At 39.6% G+C, this 18,597-nt stretch overlaps 1 protein-coding gene across 2 annotated transcripts in view; it reads left to right on the forward strand.

The window, feature by feature from the left end:
* The first annotated feature begins 9,034 nt into the window (after positions 1 to 9,034).
* Positions 9,035 to 18,597, forward strand: part of CROT (carnitine O-octanoyltransferase) — a 55,497-nt gene continuing 45,934 nt past the window's right edge. For both annotated transcript variants that reach the window (XM_064289945.1, XM_064289946.1), the window contains exon 1: positions 9,035 to 9,510. In XM_064289945.1, the coding sequence (XP_064146015.1) occupies positions 9,076 to 9,510 (435 nt within the window). In that variant the 5' untranslated portion in view covers positions 9,035 to 9,075. The remainder of the gene's footprint in view (positions 9,511 to 18,597) is intronic.

Genomic DNA, 18,597 nt, shown 5'->3' on the forward strand with positions numbered 1-18,597 from the left:
TCAGTTAGATTCTTGATAATATAATCTGCCAAGGAACATATGGTCTACTGATTAGCCCCCACTGATATTTCACTAGAGGGATACCAATGCACTTTTTTTGGTAAATTACAGAGTGGTTATTTAAAACTGCCTTCCTTTTAGGATTCATAAACATTGTTTCCCTTATTTTCTTGGATAATGATACATTTAAGAAGTTTCCAAATACCATAAACATGAACATAATGCAATATATATACTATCAACACAGGAATATGCTATTAATAAATATTCATGCTGAACTTTACATTTGTGAGATACTTTATTCCTGACAATAACCGTGTAAATGAAGATGTAGCTAGATGATACTGGAAAGAGCCAAGAACCTTGATACTTCTGGTTCAGATTAGATTAATTTTTTAGAAGTATAATATACCTGAAAAATCAGTATTTATGTACTAAATGAAAAATAAACACGTGTTCTAGTGCCTTTATCTATATTGCAAAGTGTATGTCCAACTTCTGCAGTCTAAAATTGATCAAATATGTGATCAAGATGCATTGATAATTACTGGTGATTGGAATGTGAAAGCTGGAATCAAAGAAGACGGATTGGTAGTTGGAAACTATGGCCTCAGTGAGAGAAATGACTCCAGAGATTGTAAAATAGAATTCTGCAAGACCAATGACTTATTCATTGCTAGTACCTTTTTTCAACAACATTAATGGTGACTACACATATGGACCTCACTGGATGGAAAACACAGGCATCAAATCAACTACATATGTGGAGTGAGATGATGGAAAAGCTCAATATCATCAGTCAGGACAAAGCCAGGGGTTAACTGTGGAACAATCAATTGCTCATACGCAAGGTCAAGTTGAAGCTGAAGAAAATTAAAACAAGTCCACAAGAGCCAAAGTACAACTTTGAGTATATCCCACCTGAATTCAGAGACCATCTCAAGAACAGATTTGATACACTGAACACTAACGACTGAACACTAGACAGGTTGTAGGAGAGATCAAGGACATCATACATCAAGAAAGCAAGGGGTCATTAAAAATACAGGAAAAGAAAGAAAAGGCTAAAAAAAATGCCAGAAGAGATTCTGAAACTTGCTCTTGAATGTAGAACAGCTAAAGTGAATGGAAGAAATTGTGAGGTAAAAGAGTGAACAGAAGATTTCGAAATGTGGCTCTAGAAGACTAAGGTAAAGTATTATAATGACATGCGCAAAGACCTGTAGTTAGAAAACCAAAGGGGAAGAACACGCTTGGCATTTCTCAAACTGAAAGAATTGAAGAAAAAGCTCAAGCCTCTAGTTGCTATATCAAAGGATTGTACAGGCAAAATATTGAACAACACACGAAGCGTCGAAAGAAGATGGAAGGAATGCAGAGTCACTGTACTAAAAATAGTCTATGTTCAACCATTTCAGGAGGTAGCATATGACCTACAACTGATAGTATTGAAGGAAGAGGTCCAAGCTGCACTGAAGGCACTGGTGAAAAAGAAGGACCCAAGAATTGATGGAATACCAATTGAGATGTTGCAACAAATGGATGCAGTGCTGGAGGTGCTCATTCATCTATGCCAAGAAATTTTGGAAGACAGCTACCTGGTCAACCAACTGGAATAGATTCATATTTGTGCCCATTTCAAAAAAAAGTGATGCAACAGAATGTGGAAATGATCGACCAATATCATTAATATCACACAAAAGTAAAATTTTGCAGAAGATAATTAAAAAATGGTTGTAGCAGTACATTGATAGTGAACTGCCAAAAATTCAAGCTGGATTCAGAAGAGGATGTGGAAAGAGGGATATCACTGTTGATGTCAGATAGCTCTTGGCTGAAAGCAGAGAATGCCAGGAAGCTGTTTACCTGTGTTTTACTACTATGCAAAGGCATTCGACTGTGTGGATCATATCAAATTATGGATAATATTGCAAAGACTGGGAATTCCAGAATACTTAATTGTGCTCATAAGGAACTTGTACATAGACCAAGAAGCAGTCGTTCAAACAGAACAAAAGAATACTGCATGGTTTAAAATTAGCAAAGGTGTGCATCAGGGTTGTATTCTTTGACCATACCTACTCAATTTGTACATTGAGCAAATAATCTGAGAAGCTGGACTATATGAAGCAGAATGTGGCATCAGGATTGGAGGAAGAGTCATTAACAACTTCCATATGCGGATGACACAATCATGCTTGCTGAAAGTGAAGAGGACTTGAAGTACTTACTGATGATGATCAAAGACTACAGCCTCCAGTATGGATTATACCTCAACATAAAGAAAACAAAAATTCTCACACCTGGACCAATAGGCAATATCATGATAAATGGAGAAAATACTGAAGTTGTCAAGAATTTCATTTTACTTGGATCCACAATCAATGACCATGGAAACAGTAGTCAAGAATCAAACAATGCTTTGTACTGGGCAAATCTGCTGCAAAAGACCTCTTTAAAACATTGTAAAGATGTCTCTGAGGGCTAAGGTGGGCCTGATCCAAGCCGTGACTATTGTCATTCATCTCATATGCATGTGAAAGCTAGACAATGAATAAGGAAGACCAAAGAAGAACTGATGCCTTTGAATTATGGTGTTGGAGAAGAATATTGAATATACCATGAACTACCAGAAGAATGAACAAGTCTGTCTTGAACAAGTACAGTCAGAGTGCTCCTTGGAAGTGAGGATGGTGGGACTTTGTCTCATGTACCTTGGACGTGTCATCAGAAGGGACCAGTCCCTGGAGATGGACATCATGTTTGGTAATATAGAGGTTAACAAAAAGGAGGAAGACCCCTGATGAGACAGACTGACACATTGGTTACGACAATAACCTCAAATATAGCAACGATTATGAGGATGGTGCAAGGCTAGAAAGTGTTTTGTTCTATTACACATGAGGCCAGAATTGGTTTGACAGCACTTAATGTCAACAACAAAGTAGTTGGAAATGCAAGGAATTCAGGATAGCCAAAACAATCAGGAAAAAGAAAAACAAAGTTGGAGTCCTCATACTTCCAATTGCAAAACAACAAAACTGGAGTAACCAAGACAGTGTGACTGTCGTAAGGATAAACACATAGATTAATCAAATAGAATTGTGAGTCCAGAAATAAACCCTAATATTTATGGCCTACTGACTTTTTGACAAAGGGGACAAGTCAGTTCAATGGGGAAAGAATAGTCTTTTCAACAAATGGTGCTGGAACAACTGGAATATTCACAAATAAAAGCATATATTTGGACCCCGTTTCACACCATACACAAAAATTAACTCAAAGTGGATCACGGACATAAATATTAAGAGAGAAAACTACAAAAGTTTTTGAAGAAAACAATGGAGTAAACTTTCTTGATCTGAGGTTAGACAATGGCATGGTCTGAATTGTGTTCCCCAAAAATATGTATCAATTTGGCTAGGCCATGATTTCTAGTATTGTGTCATTGTCCATCATTTGGTCATTTGTGTAATTTTCCTATGTGTTGTAAATCCTATTACTATGATGTTAATGAGATGGATTAGTGGCAGTTATGTTGATGAGATCTACAAAATTAGATTGTGTCTTAAGTCAATTTCTTTTGACATATAGAAGACAAAAGTGAGGAGAGAGACATGGGGACCTTATACCACCAAGAAAGAAGCACCAGGAGCACAGCATGTCCTTTGGACCCAGGGGACCCTGCACAGAGAAGCTCCTAGCCCAGGGTAAGATTGATGACAAGGACCCTCCTTCAGAGCCAACAGACAGGGAGAGTCTTCCCCTGGAGCTGATGCCCTGAATTTGGACTTGTAGCCTACTAAACTGTGAAAGAATAAACTCCTGTTTGTTGAAGCCATCCACTTGTGGTATTTCTGTTATAGCAGCACTAGATAAGTAAGACAGACAGACACCAAAGATATAACAATAAATCACAAATGTCAAAAGAGAATGTTAAATAACTGGACATCATTAAAATAAGTTCAGAAAAAAAAACTTTTGTTCTTCAAAAGACACCATTAAGGTAAAAAGATAATCCAAAGAATAGGAATAAATTATGTATGTGACAAGGGACTGTATTCAGAATACATAAAAAAGTCATACAACTCAATAGTACAAAGACAAATAACCCAAATAAAAAATGGGCAAAGGATATGAATGAGCATTTCTCCAAAGAAGATACAGAAATGGCCAACAAGCTCATGAAAGGACACTCAACATCATTAGTCATTAGGGAAAAGAAAATAAAAATCATGATAAAATACCACTTCATACCCATTATAATACCCCCTACCCGTTGCCGGCGAGTCAATTCCAACTCATAGCAGCCCTATAGGGCAGAGAAGAACTGCCCCAAAGAATCCTGGTGGATTCGAACTGCCAACATTTTGGTTAGCAGCTGTAGCACTTAACCACTACGCCACCAGGGTTTCCTCAAAATATTTATATCATACCCACTAGGATAATATAAAAATATGATAATACAATAAAAAAGATGGACTGTAACAAGTGTCAGTAAGGATGTGGAGAAACTGGAAGTTTCATGTCTTGCTGGTGGAAATTTAAAACGGTATAGTCATTTTGGAAAACAGTTTCGGCAGTTGCTAAAAATGTTAAACAGTTACCATATGACCCAGCAATTTCAATCCTAGGTATATGCCCAAGAAAACTAAAGCATACATTTATGTAAAAACCTGTACACGAATGTTCGTATCAGCATTATTTATAACAACCCCAAAGCGGAAACAACTCAAATGTCCATCAATTGATGAATAAACAAAATGTTGTAATGTCCATACAATGGAATATTATTCAGTCATTAAAAGAAACGATTTACTGATACATGCTACAACATGGATAAACCTTGAAAACATTATGCTAGGTTTTTTTTTTTAAGAAGCTAGTCGCAAAAGGTCACAAATTGCATTATTTATTTATATGAAACGTCCAGAATAGGTAAATATATAAAGACAGGAAATAGATTAGGACTGGGGAGGCTGGGGTAGGATGCAACTGCTTACGGGAACAGTTTTTTTGGGGGGTCAGAAAAATATTCTAAAATTAGATTATGGCAGTTGTACAACCTTGTAAATGCACTAAAAACCATTGACTTATCCACAAACTTTGCTGTATGTAAATTATATCTCAATAAAGCTGTTAATTTTTTTTAAAGTATTATGTCCTATTTAATAATAAGGAGCTTTTTCAGATTTAAAAACATCTTAGTTCTTTTAACATTTGCCCTAGGATTTTGGTGGTAAATTTTTACATACAGGAAATATAAAAAGCAAGCCCAAATCAATTATTACTGCTAAAAAGAGACTCTTCTCACATGCAACTGTTTATTTCCCATTGGGAGCCCCTGGGTGATGCAAATGGTTAATCTGCTGGAGTGCTAACCAAAACGTTGGAAGTTTGAGTCCACCCAGAGGCGCCTTGGAGGAAAGGTCTTCCAGAAGACTAGCCACTGAAAATTATATGGAGCACAGTTTGACATACACAGGAATTGCCAGGAGTTGGAATCAACTCTGTGGCAACGGGTGGTGGTTATTTCCTGTTACTACTTGGAGTCAAGATTTAATCTCAGGTTGATGTCTTTGCATCCTGCATGTTTTAAACTGCTGTTGGCTGATGCCAAATAATCCACCCTTCTCCTGTCTTCCATTAAAAATAAGATCAAAGTATTATTTAACATGTCCATCTTACACTTGAGGAAGAAATTAGGTTATAGATCTGCCCCATAAATTGTGTCACTAATATACATCTCATTACTGACAAAGTGACAAAGATGTTACTTTAAGGATTAACATGCATCTGACCCAAAACATAGTGTTTTCAATCACTTCATGTACATGTGAAAGCTGTACAATGAATAAGGAAGACTGAAGAATTGATGCCTTTGAATTATGGTGTTGGTGAAGAATATTGAATATACCATGGACTGCCAGAAGAGTGAAGAAATCTGTCTTGGAAGAAGTATGACCAGAATGTTCCTAAGAAGCAAGGATGGCAAGACTTCATCTCACGTGGTTTGGACATGTTATAAGGAGGGTCCAGTCCCTGGAGAAGGATATCATGCTTTGTGTAAAAATGGTATGGGGGTGGTGTCTGACCTCCTCTAACTTCACAAGGGGGAAAGAGAATCAAGATCAACAGCCCAAGGCTGACTCCTACAAGGAGAGCTCAGACCCGCCTCCTCTCTCCAACATCTTTACAAGTTCTGACATGGACCGTTCCTTCCATGGCACTCTCTCCTTCTCTGTTGGGTTTGATAACTCATTGCAATGACCACACAGAACTCACAGACAATACTCACTTTGTCTCACATACTTTGGACATTTTGTCAGCAGTGACCAGTCCTTAGAGAAGGACATCATGCTTGGTAAAGTAAAGGGTCAGCAAAAAAGAGGAAGACCCTTAATGAGATGGATTGATACAGTGGCTGCAGCAATGGACTCAAGTATAGCAATGATTGTGAGGGATGGCACAGGATCAGGCAGTGTTTCATTCTGTTGCACAGGGTTGCTATGAGTTGGAACTGACTTGATGGCACCTAACCACAACAACATTACTTCTTAGAGTCACAAGTCTTAGCAGTAAACTAGCTATGCAAATTGAAATGTGAACTTCTAGTAGTTTTATAAGGAAGACTGATCTAATTTTTAAAGTGAAACTTATTCTGACATGCTTATAAGGGCTTTTTCAATTTGTGGTATACTAACAGCTGTGTAAGGAGGCCTGGTGGTGTAGTGATTAAGTGCTCAGCTGCTAATTGAAAGGTCAGTGGTTCAAACTCACCAGCTGCTCTGTGGCAGAAGGATGTGGCAGTCTGCTTCCTTAAAGATTACAGCCTTGGAAACTCTATGGGGCAGTTCTACTGAGTTCTATAGGGTTGCTATGGGTTGAAATCGACATGATGGCAATGGGTAACAGCTACGTAGGAATAAAAATACAAGATCTTTTATGGCAACTTAAAATATATATTACGAGTACTGCTTACACGTTCTCCTCCAGAAAAATATTTTGACTCAGGCAACTTTTAATCTTTGTACAATTCTTGTTTTCAAATGAGGAACATTTCTTCATCAACCAATATCTCCCAGCCCACTCTAGGAAATACGAACAAGTTAAAATTTAATCTAAACAGAACATAACCTGGAATCTGCCATTAAAAATATATACTACGTATTTTTAAGAAAAACATAAATGATTTTTAAACAATTACTATTTGAAGTTATTGGTACAAATGCTTATCTGTATGATATGCTTAAAAAGACTACTATTTTGCTGGACCCTCTGGTCTCTGTCCAATCATCGTCATTTAGTTCCACAACATTTTCTTTTTCCAAGATTCTAGAATACCTTGTTTCCACTTAAAAAATATCAATACTAGCCAAAAAACAGTGAGGTTGTGACCCTAAATTCTGTGCCACCAATGGACACTACACAGATACGAACTTTTTTTTTTTTGAGGATTGTCCAATTTCATCACTTTAAAAAAATACTTCATTTTTTAGAGTAGTTTTAAGTTTGCAGAAAAATTGTGCAGGAAGTACAGAGCTCCCATATACCCTTTCTTCCTCCTGCACAGTTTCTTCTATTATTAACATCTTGCATTCATGTGATATTTGTTTTGATTGATGAGCCAATATTGATAGATTAAATTACATTAGAGTTCACTCTTTATGTTGTATAGTTCTATGGGTTTTGATAAATGCATGTCAAGTGTCTACTAATACAGTATCATACAGGATAGTTTCACTGCCCTAAAAGTGCACTGTGCTCTACTTACTTATCCCTCCAACCCCGCCTCCTGCCCGCAAGCCCCTGGCAACCAATTATCTTTTTACTGTCTCTATGTTGTTGTTGTTGGGTGCCTGTGGAGTCTGTTCTGACTCTCAATGACCCTATGTACAAAAGGGGGAAACATTGCCCCATCCTGCACCATTTTCATAATCATGGTTATGCTTGAGTCCATTGTTGCACCCACTGTGTCAACCCACCTCGTTGAGGGTGTCTCTATTTGCCTTTTCCATAAACTTTTTAAGAGGTGCCAAAATTCACTACAAAGGAGAAAAAAGTACAGTGAAGGTTTTTGAGTAGCTTTTTTTTCAATATTTAAGAACTCTTACCTTGTAAGCAAATTTTAACATTATCCAAAATAACAGGTTTATGTAACTATGGAAGGAAGAAGTTCTTTGTCACACCTTCAGAAATACTATAGGTCCACAGTCCCTTATCTTAATCTTTTTTGGCCACGTGTGTTTTAGAGTTCTGTATTTTGCTTTGAATGGTGTGTCTACCACATATTATGCAACAGCCCCAGTCCCCATGCAATCAAACACATTAATATTTCTGTAGAAAACACATGAATATTTATACCAAGTGAATATTCAGTTATATACAACCTCAGGTCAGATTTCACTACCAAAGACTTAGGAAAGACAGGTAAAGGATTGGGTCCTATTATGTTAATTTGAAATCTAGTTCTTTATATTTGATAACTAGTTCAAAGTTCCAGTAAACTTTTCGTCGCCCCTTTCGCAAAAATGGAACAATGTATTTAAAATCAAAAATAAAACTTGGAATATTTTTATTTCAGGTGATAAATGTAGTTTATGAAACTAGTTTAACCACATTATGATCGTTTTCTAGAACATGCCCGCTTCCACTTTGGTTAGAAATTCCATTTCTTGGTGCGACAGCAAAAAATGTCCTATCAGCCTCAAGCTTGCAACGTAAACATCCCTGCGGGCTTCAAAGACCATGGGCAACAGGAAGACCTGACCAAAGACAGGCCCATGACGGTGGGGACTGCTGTCCTATATCTGCTTGGGTGAACTTCAGCTTCAGAAGATGAAGGGAAAGAGAGGCCAAGCAGAGATGAGTGGTCACTGCTCTCTTGCCCGGACACGAGGTGGGCAATATAACACCCTTACACGGATTTGATTATAAAGTCTTGTCTTGCGGAGTGCAAAGAAGCGCAGCATTGGGAACGAGGAGCGGCAGGTAAGCCAGAGCTAGGGGCGATAGGAAAAAAAAAAAAAAAAAAAGGAGCGAAGGGGAGCCAAGTCTTGCAGAAGTTGCGTGAAGATGAATTTGGACAATCTGTGCCTGCATTTGTCCCAGAGGGCTGGATACCTGATTGGGCGGGGGGTGGCGGGCTCGGAGTCCCAGATGCCCCGCGAAGTCCCGAGCCAGGACGCCGCGCTCCTTCCGCAGTTGGCGTGGACCTGTGACCTAGCAGGAGTCCACCCGCTCACTAGGCGTCCTGCGAGCCTTTTTCAGGCCAGTAGCCCAGAACGGATCGCAGGGTCAAAGCCGCAAGCCGAAGGTGAGAGGCCCCAGGCTCTAGAGAGTTCAAGCCCGGACCGCCTCAGCTTTCCAGCGCGGGGCGGGACTCTCGCAGCTTTTGGTCCAGTCCCCGTGACTCGACGAGTATGGGGCGGGACCCATGCGCCTTTCGGTCCAATTCCCAGTCCCGGCGTCAGGGAGGGAGAGGGCTGTGTTGCTGCTGCGGCGGAGGAGGTGAGGAGCGGGCTATAAGGACTGGCAGGCCCCCGCGGCAGCGCTCGCTTCTTTAGCTAAGGCTCCAGCTCGTGGGCGGGGGAAAGTTAAGTCGCGTAGGGCCGAGAAGTCTCGGGAACTGCGGAGGCGCCCGGACTTGGCAGGGGTACAGTTTGCCTGTCGTCCATCTTTTCGTCTGGGCCATAGAGGGACCCCTCATCTTGGGCCGCTGGGCTAGGCCTTCAGGTGCTTGGTTGGAATTCTCTCACTTGGTGGCCTCTCGAGTGTGCGGGACTTCCCTTGAGTTGGTGGGGTCAGTCTCGGAGCTCCCTTCACCCTCTGCTCCTCCCTTTCTCTGGCGCCGAGCTTCACCCCCATTCCTGTGTGGTCCCCGCTGTGCAAGAGGTATCTTGGGTCCTATGGACCCATCTCGTGTAAGGAGAATCGTACCATAATTGAAATCAGCTCTGTAGCTGATGGACTTTTTGCGTGTGTTTGCAGTGATTCGAAAAAGTTTGAGTCTTGGGGCATCCCAGCCTAGACTCTCTGCCTTTCACTTTCTTTCCCCAGCTCTTGTTAATTTTTTTTCTTTGTCGTATATTGTTAAGCTTGTTTCTTCCTTACCACAGTCGACAGCATAGTTCATTTTCCTGTGATCTCAAAACAGAATTGTTTCAACAGGCTCCCAGCTGTTCTAAACAGCTAATATTGAGGCATTAGTATGTGATAATCTATTCTTTTACTTCCTGTTGTTGATTCTTCTTTCCACTTGCTGTGTGTTCACATTCTATTACTTCCAGGAAGTCTACTGTAATTAAATCCAAAGTCATGATCATTTTCTTCTGAATGCATATATTCATTATACTGGAATTATTGTTTTATTTAATTTTTGTGGCTGAGAATTCAAGGCAAATAATCTAGCAAAAAAGAATTTGATAATTCCTATTTTTAGTGTGTATCTGTTGTGTAGTCAGTATGAAATTGGTAGTCTTGGCTCTCAGTTTCTGTTACCAATTGCCAATCTGACACAAAAGGTCCTTGTCTTTTCATGAGTAAGAATACACGCAAAAGACAAACTTTATCTTCGGCAAGCTTTTTTTTGCTTGAGTCAAGCAAAAGGAGTCAGCCGGGGGACTAAGCCTCTCCAGAAGACTGACTCGCTTGAGTCAGGGAGGTTACTGCTTTTATGTACCAGGTTATGTTAAGTGGCCTTTCTTTAGTCATGCCTTTTCTGAGAAAAGGCGGGATTTTCAGGGGAATAGGTGCGGCTATGGAAATGAGGTGTGTGTGCAGCCCTTGGCCAAGATGGCGCCTGCTGCAAAGGGCTCAGGGAGTGTTAGCATCACTCATTATAGGATGTGGTGCCTGTGCAGTTCCCTAACTCTGCTGATTTGAATCCTGCCAGTGGGTTGGATGTCACAGTGGCTTCTGAGAGAAGGTCATCTGGTGGACGTGGCTACCTTTTGCATGCATGCTGGGCACCTGTTTTCCTGAGACAAAGTTGCGGTTAAGCTAGGCTAAGCCAGTGGAGCAATTTACAGATTGCTTCTGCAGATTATGGGCTCTGTGGTGAAAATTTCTTCCAGGATACGGCCTTTACATACAGATACATTTTTGTCAAGGTTTTTCCACAGATCTTTCCTATTCTAATCTTATTTTCTAGAGTCTTTTAAGTGGCAGGGAGTTATACAGACAATAGCTTATCGTCTCTGTGTATGTCTATTAGTTTTTTTATTGCTGCCATAACAAATTACCACAAGTTTAGCAGTTTAAAACAATGCAAATTTATACCTCAGCTTTTGTAGATCTGAAGTCCAGGTGGGTTTAACTGGCTACTCTGTTTAAGATCTCACAAGGCTGAAATCAAGGTTTTCAATAGGCCTGGGCTCTTTTCTGGAGGCTCTGGGAGAGAATCCACTTCCAGGCTCGTTCAGAGTTCTTGCACTTGTAGGACTGAGGTCCCCATTTCCTTACTCGCTGTCAGCTGGAGTCCTTCCTCAGCAACAGCACCTTTAATCTTTCTCATGCTTTAAATCTTTCTGACTTCTCTTCTGCCACCATCCAGGGAAAGTGCTCTGCTTCTAAGGGTTTGTGTGATTAGATTAGGCCCACCTGGATAATTCCCTCTTTTAAAGTCTCTTAATTCCTTGTTAGATAACACAGTCACTGAAGTGATACCTTACCATGTTCACAGGTTCTGGGGATTAGAGGGGGTGGGATTTTGGGGGGCATTCCTAGAAATTCTTCCTAACATTATATGGTTGTCTCAAGATTATTTTTATAAAGTGCTTTTGCAGGCATTTAAAAAAAATCCTGGTAACAATTCTGATTATATGATTATCTTCATACAGGTAAGGAAGTTGAAATTCAGTTAAAGTTATTTGCCCAGGGGCAGAGAAAGTTGCAGAGTTAGTATTTGGACCAAGATCTACATATCCATTCTGTCCAAAGCTATGTTTATGCATGATCAAAGTAGAGTGCAGCCAGTCATTAGATAGGAGCTATGAAGTTATTGTTACACCCTATTTTTGGATTATCTCTTTAGATTGGTTTTTTTATTAGTGTTATAGGCTAAATTTTCTACACCAAGGAAGAAACCCCTAAATACAGTGGCATGAACAAGATACATGTTTCTTTTTTCAAACATCTAGAGGTAGGGCTGGTCCAGGGCAGTAGGGAGATTCTGACAACCTCAATACATGGCTTCCATAAATAGGCCCAAGGCCCTGCTCTAATTGGTACTACCTGCAGGCAGTAAGGAGGGAAAGGGCAGTGAGAACACATAAAGTCATTTTTAGGAGCATGACCTGGAGGTTATACATACAGCGCAATGCCACAGTGACTCTAAGGGAGGATAGGAAAGATACTCTGGTTGGGTGACTATATGTCCAGCTAAAACTCAGGATTCTGTTAATAAAGAAGGGGAAAAACAATTTTGGCAGAAAATAGTCTCTGCCCCTGTTTTTGTGTTTCTTTTTCCCACTGAAAGATTATATTTACTTAGGAAACTTAAGCTTGCAAAGTATTTTACTATTCAGAAAATTACTAGAAACTAAGAATCTTTATAAGACTCAATTTTTTTTTTTAATTTTATTGTGCTTTAGGTGAAAGTTTACACCTCAAGTTAATTTCTCATTCAAAAATTTATGCATGTTGTTTTGTGACGTTGGGTGCAATCTCCACAGTGTGACAACATGCTCTGCCTTTCCACTCCGGGTCCACTGTGTCCATTCGTCCAGCTCTTGTCTCTTCCTCCCTTCTTGTCTTGCTTTTGGACAAGTTGTCCATTTCGTCCTGTGTATTTAATTGAACTAAGAAGCAGGTTCCTCATGAGTGTTATTTTTGTTTAATAGGCCTGTCTAATCTTTGAAAAGTAGTCTTTGAGAATGGTTACAGTTCTGAGTTAGCAGAGTATCCGGGGGTCATAGTCTTGGGGGTTCCTCCAGTCTCTGTCAGACCAGTAAGTCTGGTTTTTTTTTCATGAATTTGAATTCTGTTCTACATTTTTCTGCCATTCTGTCCGGGACTCTTTGTTGTGATTCCTGTCAGAGTGGTTGGTGGCAGTAGCAGTTCTTCTGGTCTCGGGCCGGTAGAATCCCTGGTTCGTGTGGTCCTTTAGGCTAATATTTTCCTTGTGTTCTTGGTTTTCTTCATTCTCCTTTGCTCTGGATGGGATGAGACCAGTAGTTGTATCTTAGATGGCACTTGCAAGCTTTTAAGACCCCAGATGCTACTCACCAAAGTGGGATGTAGAACATTTTCTTTATGAACTATGTTATGCCAGTTGACCTAGATGTCCCCAAGACTATGGTCCCCAGCCCCAACTTCTTGATCCTTCAAAGTGTTTGATGTGTCTACGAAACTTCTATGTTTTTGCTTTGGTCAAGTGGTACTGACTTCCCTTATATTGTGTATTGTCTTTCCCTTCACCAGAGTTGACACTTGTCTACTACCTAGTTAGTGATTTCTCCTCCCCCTTCTTCCCCACGGAAACCCTAGTGGAGTAGTAGTTAAGTGCTACGGCTGCTAACCAAAGGGTCGGCAGTTCGAATCTGCCAGGCGCTCCTTGGAAACTCTATGGGGCAGTTCTCCTCCGCCCTATAGGGTCACTATGAGTTGGAATCAACTTGATGGCACTGGGTTTGGTTTTTTTTTTTTTGGTTTCCCTCCCTACCCTCATGATCATCAAAGAATGTTCTTTTCTTGAGTTCTTATAGTGGGTTCATACAATATTTATCCTTTTGCAACTGACTTATTTCACTTAATGCCTTCCAGATTCATCCATGTTGTGAGATGTTTGCAGATTCATCATTGCGTAGTATTCCATTGTGTGTATGTACCATAATTTGTTTACCCATTCATCTGTTGATGGACATTTAGGTTGTTTCCATCTTTTTGCTATTTTGACTAGTGCTACAACAAACATGGGTATGCGTATGTCTATTCATGTGACAGCTCTTATTTCTTAGGAATGGGATTGCTGGATCACATGGTATTTCTATTTCTAGCTTTTTAAGGAAGGGCTATATTGTTTTCCAAAGTGATGTACCATTTTACATTCCCACCAGAAGTGCATAAGAGTTCCAGTCTCCCTGCAGCCTCTCCAACATTTGTTATTTTCTGTTTTTTGGATTAGTACCAGTACTGTCGGGGTGAGATGGTATCTCATTGTAATTTTGATTTATATTTCTCTAATGACTGTATGGTCACTGTGAGTTGGAATAGACTTGATGGCAACAGGTTTGGTTAGTTATTTTAATGACTAATGATCAAGAGCATTTCCTCATGTGTCTTTTGGCCGCCTGAATGTCTTCTTTGGTGAGGTGTCTATTCATATCCTTTGACAATTTTTTAATTAGATTACTTGTCTTATTGTTATCGAGGTGTTGAAGTATTTTGTAGATTTTAGAGAAATGTCATAGTCAAAAATTTTTCCCAGTCTGTAGGTTCTCTTTTTACTCTTTGGTGAAGTATTTTGATGAGCATAAATGTTTGATTTTTGGGAGCTCCCAGTTATCTAGTCTCTCTTCTGGTGTTTGTGCATTGTTAGTTATGATTTGTACACTGTTTATGCCCCCATGGGGTTGCTGTGAGTTGGAACTGACTCGATGGCACCGAGCAACAACAGCAACATTAGGGCCTGTCTTAGTTATCTAGTGCTTCTGTAACAAATACCACAAGTCAATGGCTTTAACAAAGAGAATCTTATTTTCTCACAGTCTAGTAGGCTACGAGTCCAAATTCAGGGCATCAGCTCCAGGAGAAGACTTTCACTTTGTGTCAGCTCTGGAGGAAGGTCCTTCCCGTCAGTCTTTCCCTGGACTAGGAGCTTTTCTATGCAGGATGAACCCAGCTCACTGTGCTTCTTTCTTGGTGGTATGAGGTAACATGTCTCTCTGCTCACTTCTCTCTCATATCTCAAAAGAGATTGACTTAAGACACTCTCTAATCTTATAGATCTCATCGATATAACTGCCACTGAAGCATCTTATTAACATCATAGTGTTAGGATTTACAACATATAGGGAAATCACATCAGATGACAAAATGGTAGACAGTTATATAATATCGGGGATCAGGACCTAGCCAAGTTGACAGATATTTTTGAGGGACACAATTCAATCCATGATAGGCCCCTAGCATTTTCCCTATTTTTTCTTCCATGATCTTTATGATTTTAGATTGTATATTTAGGTCTTTGATCCATTTTGAGTTAGTTTTTGTGTTTGTTGTGAGGTGTGGGTCTTGTTTCTTTCTTTCTTTTTTTTTTTTTTTTACCAGACGGACATCCAGTTATGCCAGCACCATTTGTTAAAGAGACTGTCATCTCCCTATTTAAAGGACTTTGGCCCTTTGTCAAATATCAACTGCTCATAGATAGATGGACTTACGTCTGGATTCTCAATTCTGTTCCATTGGTTTATGTGTCTATTGTTGTATCGGTACCAGGCTGTTTTGACTAGCATGGTTGTATAATATGTTCTAAAATCAGGTAGTGTGAGGCTTCCCACTTTGTTCTTTTTCTTCAGTAATGCTTTACTTATCTGGTGCCTCTTCCCTTTCCGTATATAGTTGACGGTTTGTTTCTCTATCTCATTAAAGAGTAGTGTTGGAATTTGGATCGGGATTGCATTGTATCTGTAGATTGCTTTGAGTACAGTTGACATTTTCACATACCCATCCATGAGCATGGTATGTTTTTCCACTTATGCAGGCCTCTTTTGGTTTCTTGTAGTAGTGTTTTGTAGTTTTCTTTGTTTACATCTTTTACCTCCCTGGTTAGATTTATTCCTAAGTACTTTATCTTCTTGGGGGCCATTGTAAACGGTATTGATTTGGTGATTTCCTTTTGAAGTTCTCTTTGTTGGTGTACTTTAACTAATTTTTTTGTGTTAATCTCGTATCCTGCTTCTTTGCTGAAATCTTCTATTAGTTCCAGTAGCTTTCTTGTGGATTTTTTTTTCTATGTATAAGATCGTATCATCTGTGAATAGTTTTACCTCTTTCTTACCAATTTGGATGCCCTTTATTTCTTTTTCTTGCCTTACCACTCTAGCTAGGACTTCCAGCATGATGTTGCATAAGAGCGGTGATAGAGGACATCCGTGTCTGGTTTCTGTTCTCAGGGGGATTCAAAGAGTTGTTTTATTTGGGAAAAAAGCACACATTTTGTAAAGTATTACCTCTCTTGAGCATTTCATTTAGGAGAGGGGATATACTCACATGGCTGTATAAGGTAAAAGTAGCTAACGAATCCAGTGCAAACAATGAGCTCTGAGGAGGCACAGAAAACAGGCATAATTAGGATTACAGTTGCCATGGAGTCGACTCTGACTCGTGGCGACCTCATGTGTGTCAAAGTAGAGGTATGGGTTTTCTTTTCTTTTGAGATTGCAAACATACTTTGTTTTAACATAATCACATCTCTGTACTTAGTGAAAGAACTTCACAGATTTTGACAGTGCATTTATAATTACATTTGGGTTTGTTGACTTCTGTTATTGTACACAAAATTAGCTGTGTTTTGTGAGAGCTGCCACACCATCCGTTGTTATTTCATTCATATAGAGGCTGACTTGTATTTTTACTTGTTAGTTTGATATGTCATTCTAAGCATGAAATCAGTGGGTTATTCATCGTAAGTGATCAAGTTCCCTAAACCGTGTTTTGTAACATAATGCCTAAAACTATTGGTAGAAACACACAAACAAAAAAGCCGCTATAGAGTTGACTGCAGCTCATTGCAACCCCTATGTGTCTTCAACTAAACAGTAGAACTGTACTACTGGAGGAAGGTCCTTCCCGTCAATCTTTCGCTGGACTAGGGCTGACCCTTCAGAGGCAGATCTGTCAGTCCTTCCCCCAAGGCAGTTAGCAGCCAAGCCAACATTTGCACCACCCAAAGACACACACACGCACAAAATCATTGGTACACATTATTAAATCCAAGTGTCTGTACTGGGGAGAGAGACCATGTGAATTTAATTTGCACTCAGGAACAACCATTCTTCCCTGTCACTTGAGCAGTACCTTTTAGTGGTAATCCAAATGTGAGAAAAGAATTTCCAGATTTCTTTGATTACAAATGCCATTGTTTTATTGGGCTTACCACTGGGCTTTTCAGGACTAAAACCTTACAGTGTAAAAGTAGTGTTTTAGAATCAAGGAGACATGGTACATATTTCACTCATGGGCTTTACAAAATTCAGGATTAACTTTCTCATACAAAATGTTCTGGGTCATTTTTCCATGGTGATATTTCCCCTGACTTTTAGCTCTGTTTTATTTGATCATCCCTATTGCAGTCACCAAGGAATTATAAAGTCAAGTTGAACCATTGCTTTATGTGTGAAGAGTAATATGCAGCTCATTTCTTGAACTTAAGCAACAATGCCCTTAAAAATATACTGTGGTTAAAAAGTCAGTGTTATCTCTACTGGACTCTGATCTCTTTAAGTCCTAGGGTGCAGTGGAAAGTGGAAGAGTTTTGTTCTCAAGTATACCGGAGTTCCACTCACAGTTCATACTTCGCTGCCTGTATGACATTGACAGAATCACACCCAGCCACAGTTAGTTTTCCCATCTTCAAAATAATTTAATAGTTTATCTACCTTGGAGTCCCTGAGTGGTGCAAACTGTCAATGTACTTAGCTGCCAGCTGAAAGATTAGAGGCTTCAGTCTCAAAGATGTCTCAGAAGAAAGGCCTGGCAATCTACCTTCAAAAAATCGGTCACTGAAAACGTCATGGAGCATGGTTCCTCTCCGGCATACATGGGGTCCTGCATAGGATTTTCAGTGGCTGGTTTTTTTAAAGTAGATTATTAGGCCTTTCTTCTGAGGCACGTCTAGGTGGACTTGAACCTTCAAACATTTGGTTAGCAACCAAGCATGTTAACAGTATGAACGTCCCAAGGACTCCTTTATTAGAGTTAGTTGAACTTAATTGTAGGAGTTGGCAGCAAGTCTTGTGCAATGGTAGGTGACGATTCGGGTAGAAAAGGCCAGGATTTGGGTTTCAGCTAAACCAGAGAAACAAATGGAGGATCTAGTCAGACATCCTTGGTTTTTATGATGTATAATTCTGTAACCTTCTGTGAGTGAAATATTTTATTTGGTTTTGCTATTAGTTTTAAAAGATAGTATTTGATTTCTCAACTATTATACAGAGCCCTGGTGGCGTAGTGGTTAAGAGCTCGGCTGCTAACCAAAAGGTTGGCAGTTCAAATCTACTAGGTGCTCCTTGGAAACACTGTGGGGCAGTCCTGCTCTGTCCGATAGGGTCACTATGAGTCGGAACCGACTCAGTAGCACCTAACAACAACAACAACAACATTGTAACATAATTTGTAAAGACTTCTTCGAGAAATCTCATTTTTTATTTAGTACTTGTACAACTTATTCACATTTTGGATTAGTTTGATTTCTCTGATGAAAATTCATACATTTATGGGAAATATTTAAGATTAATTTGGTACCCTTGAAACCATTACATGTAGGCTCCACACAGTCTGTACAATTAGATTACAGCAGCTTGTCATATGATTTATGTATTCTGTAATAGAGGACCTCCTCTATAGTTGGATGACTCTTCCACATTTCTTCATATC

The sequence above is a fragment of the Loxodonta africana genome, chromosome 8, assembly GCF_030014295.1.
Source record: "Loxodonta africana isolate mLoxAfr1 chromosome 8, mLoxAfr1.hap2, whole genome shotgun sequence".
Lineage (NCBI taxonomy): Eukaryota > Metazoa > Chordata > Mammalia > Proboscidea > Elephantidae > Loxodonta > Loxodonta africana.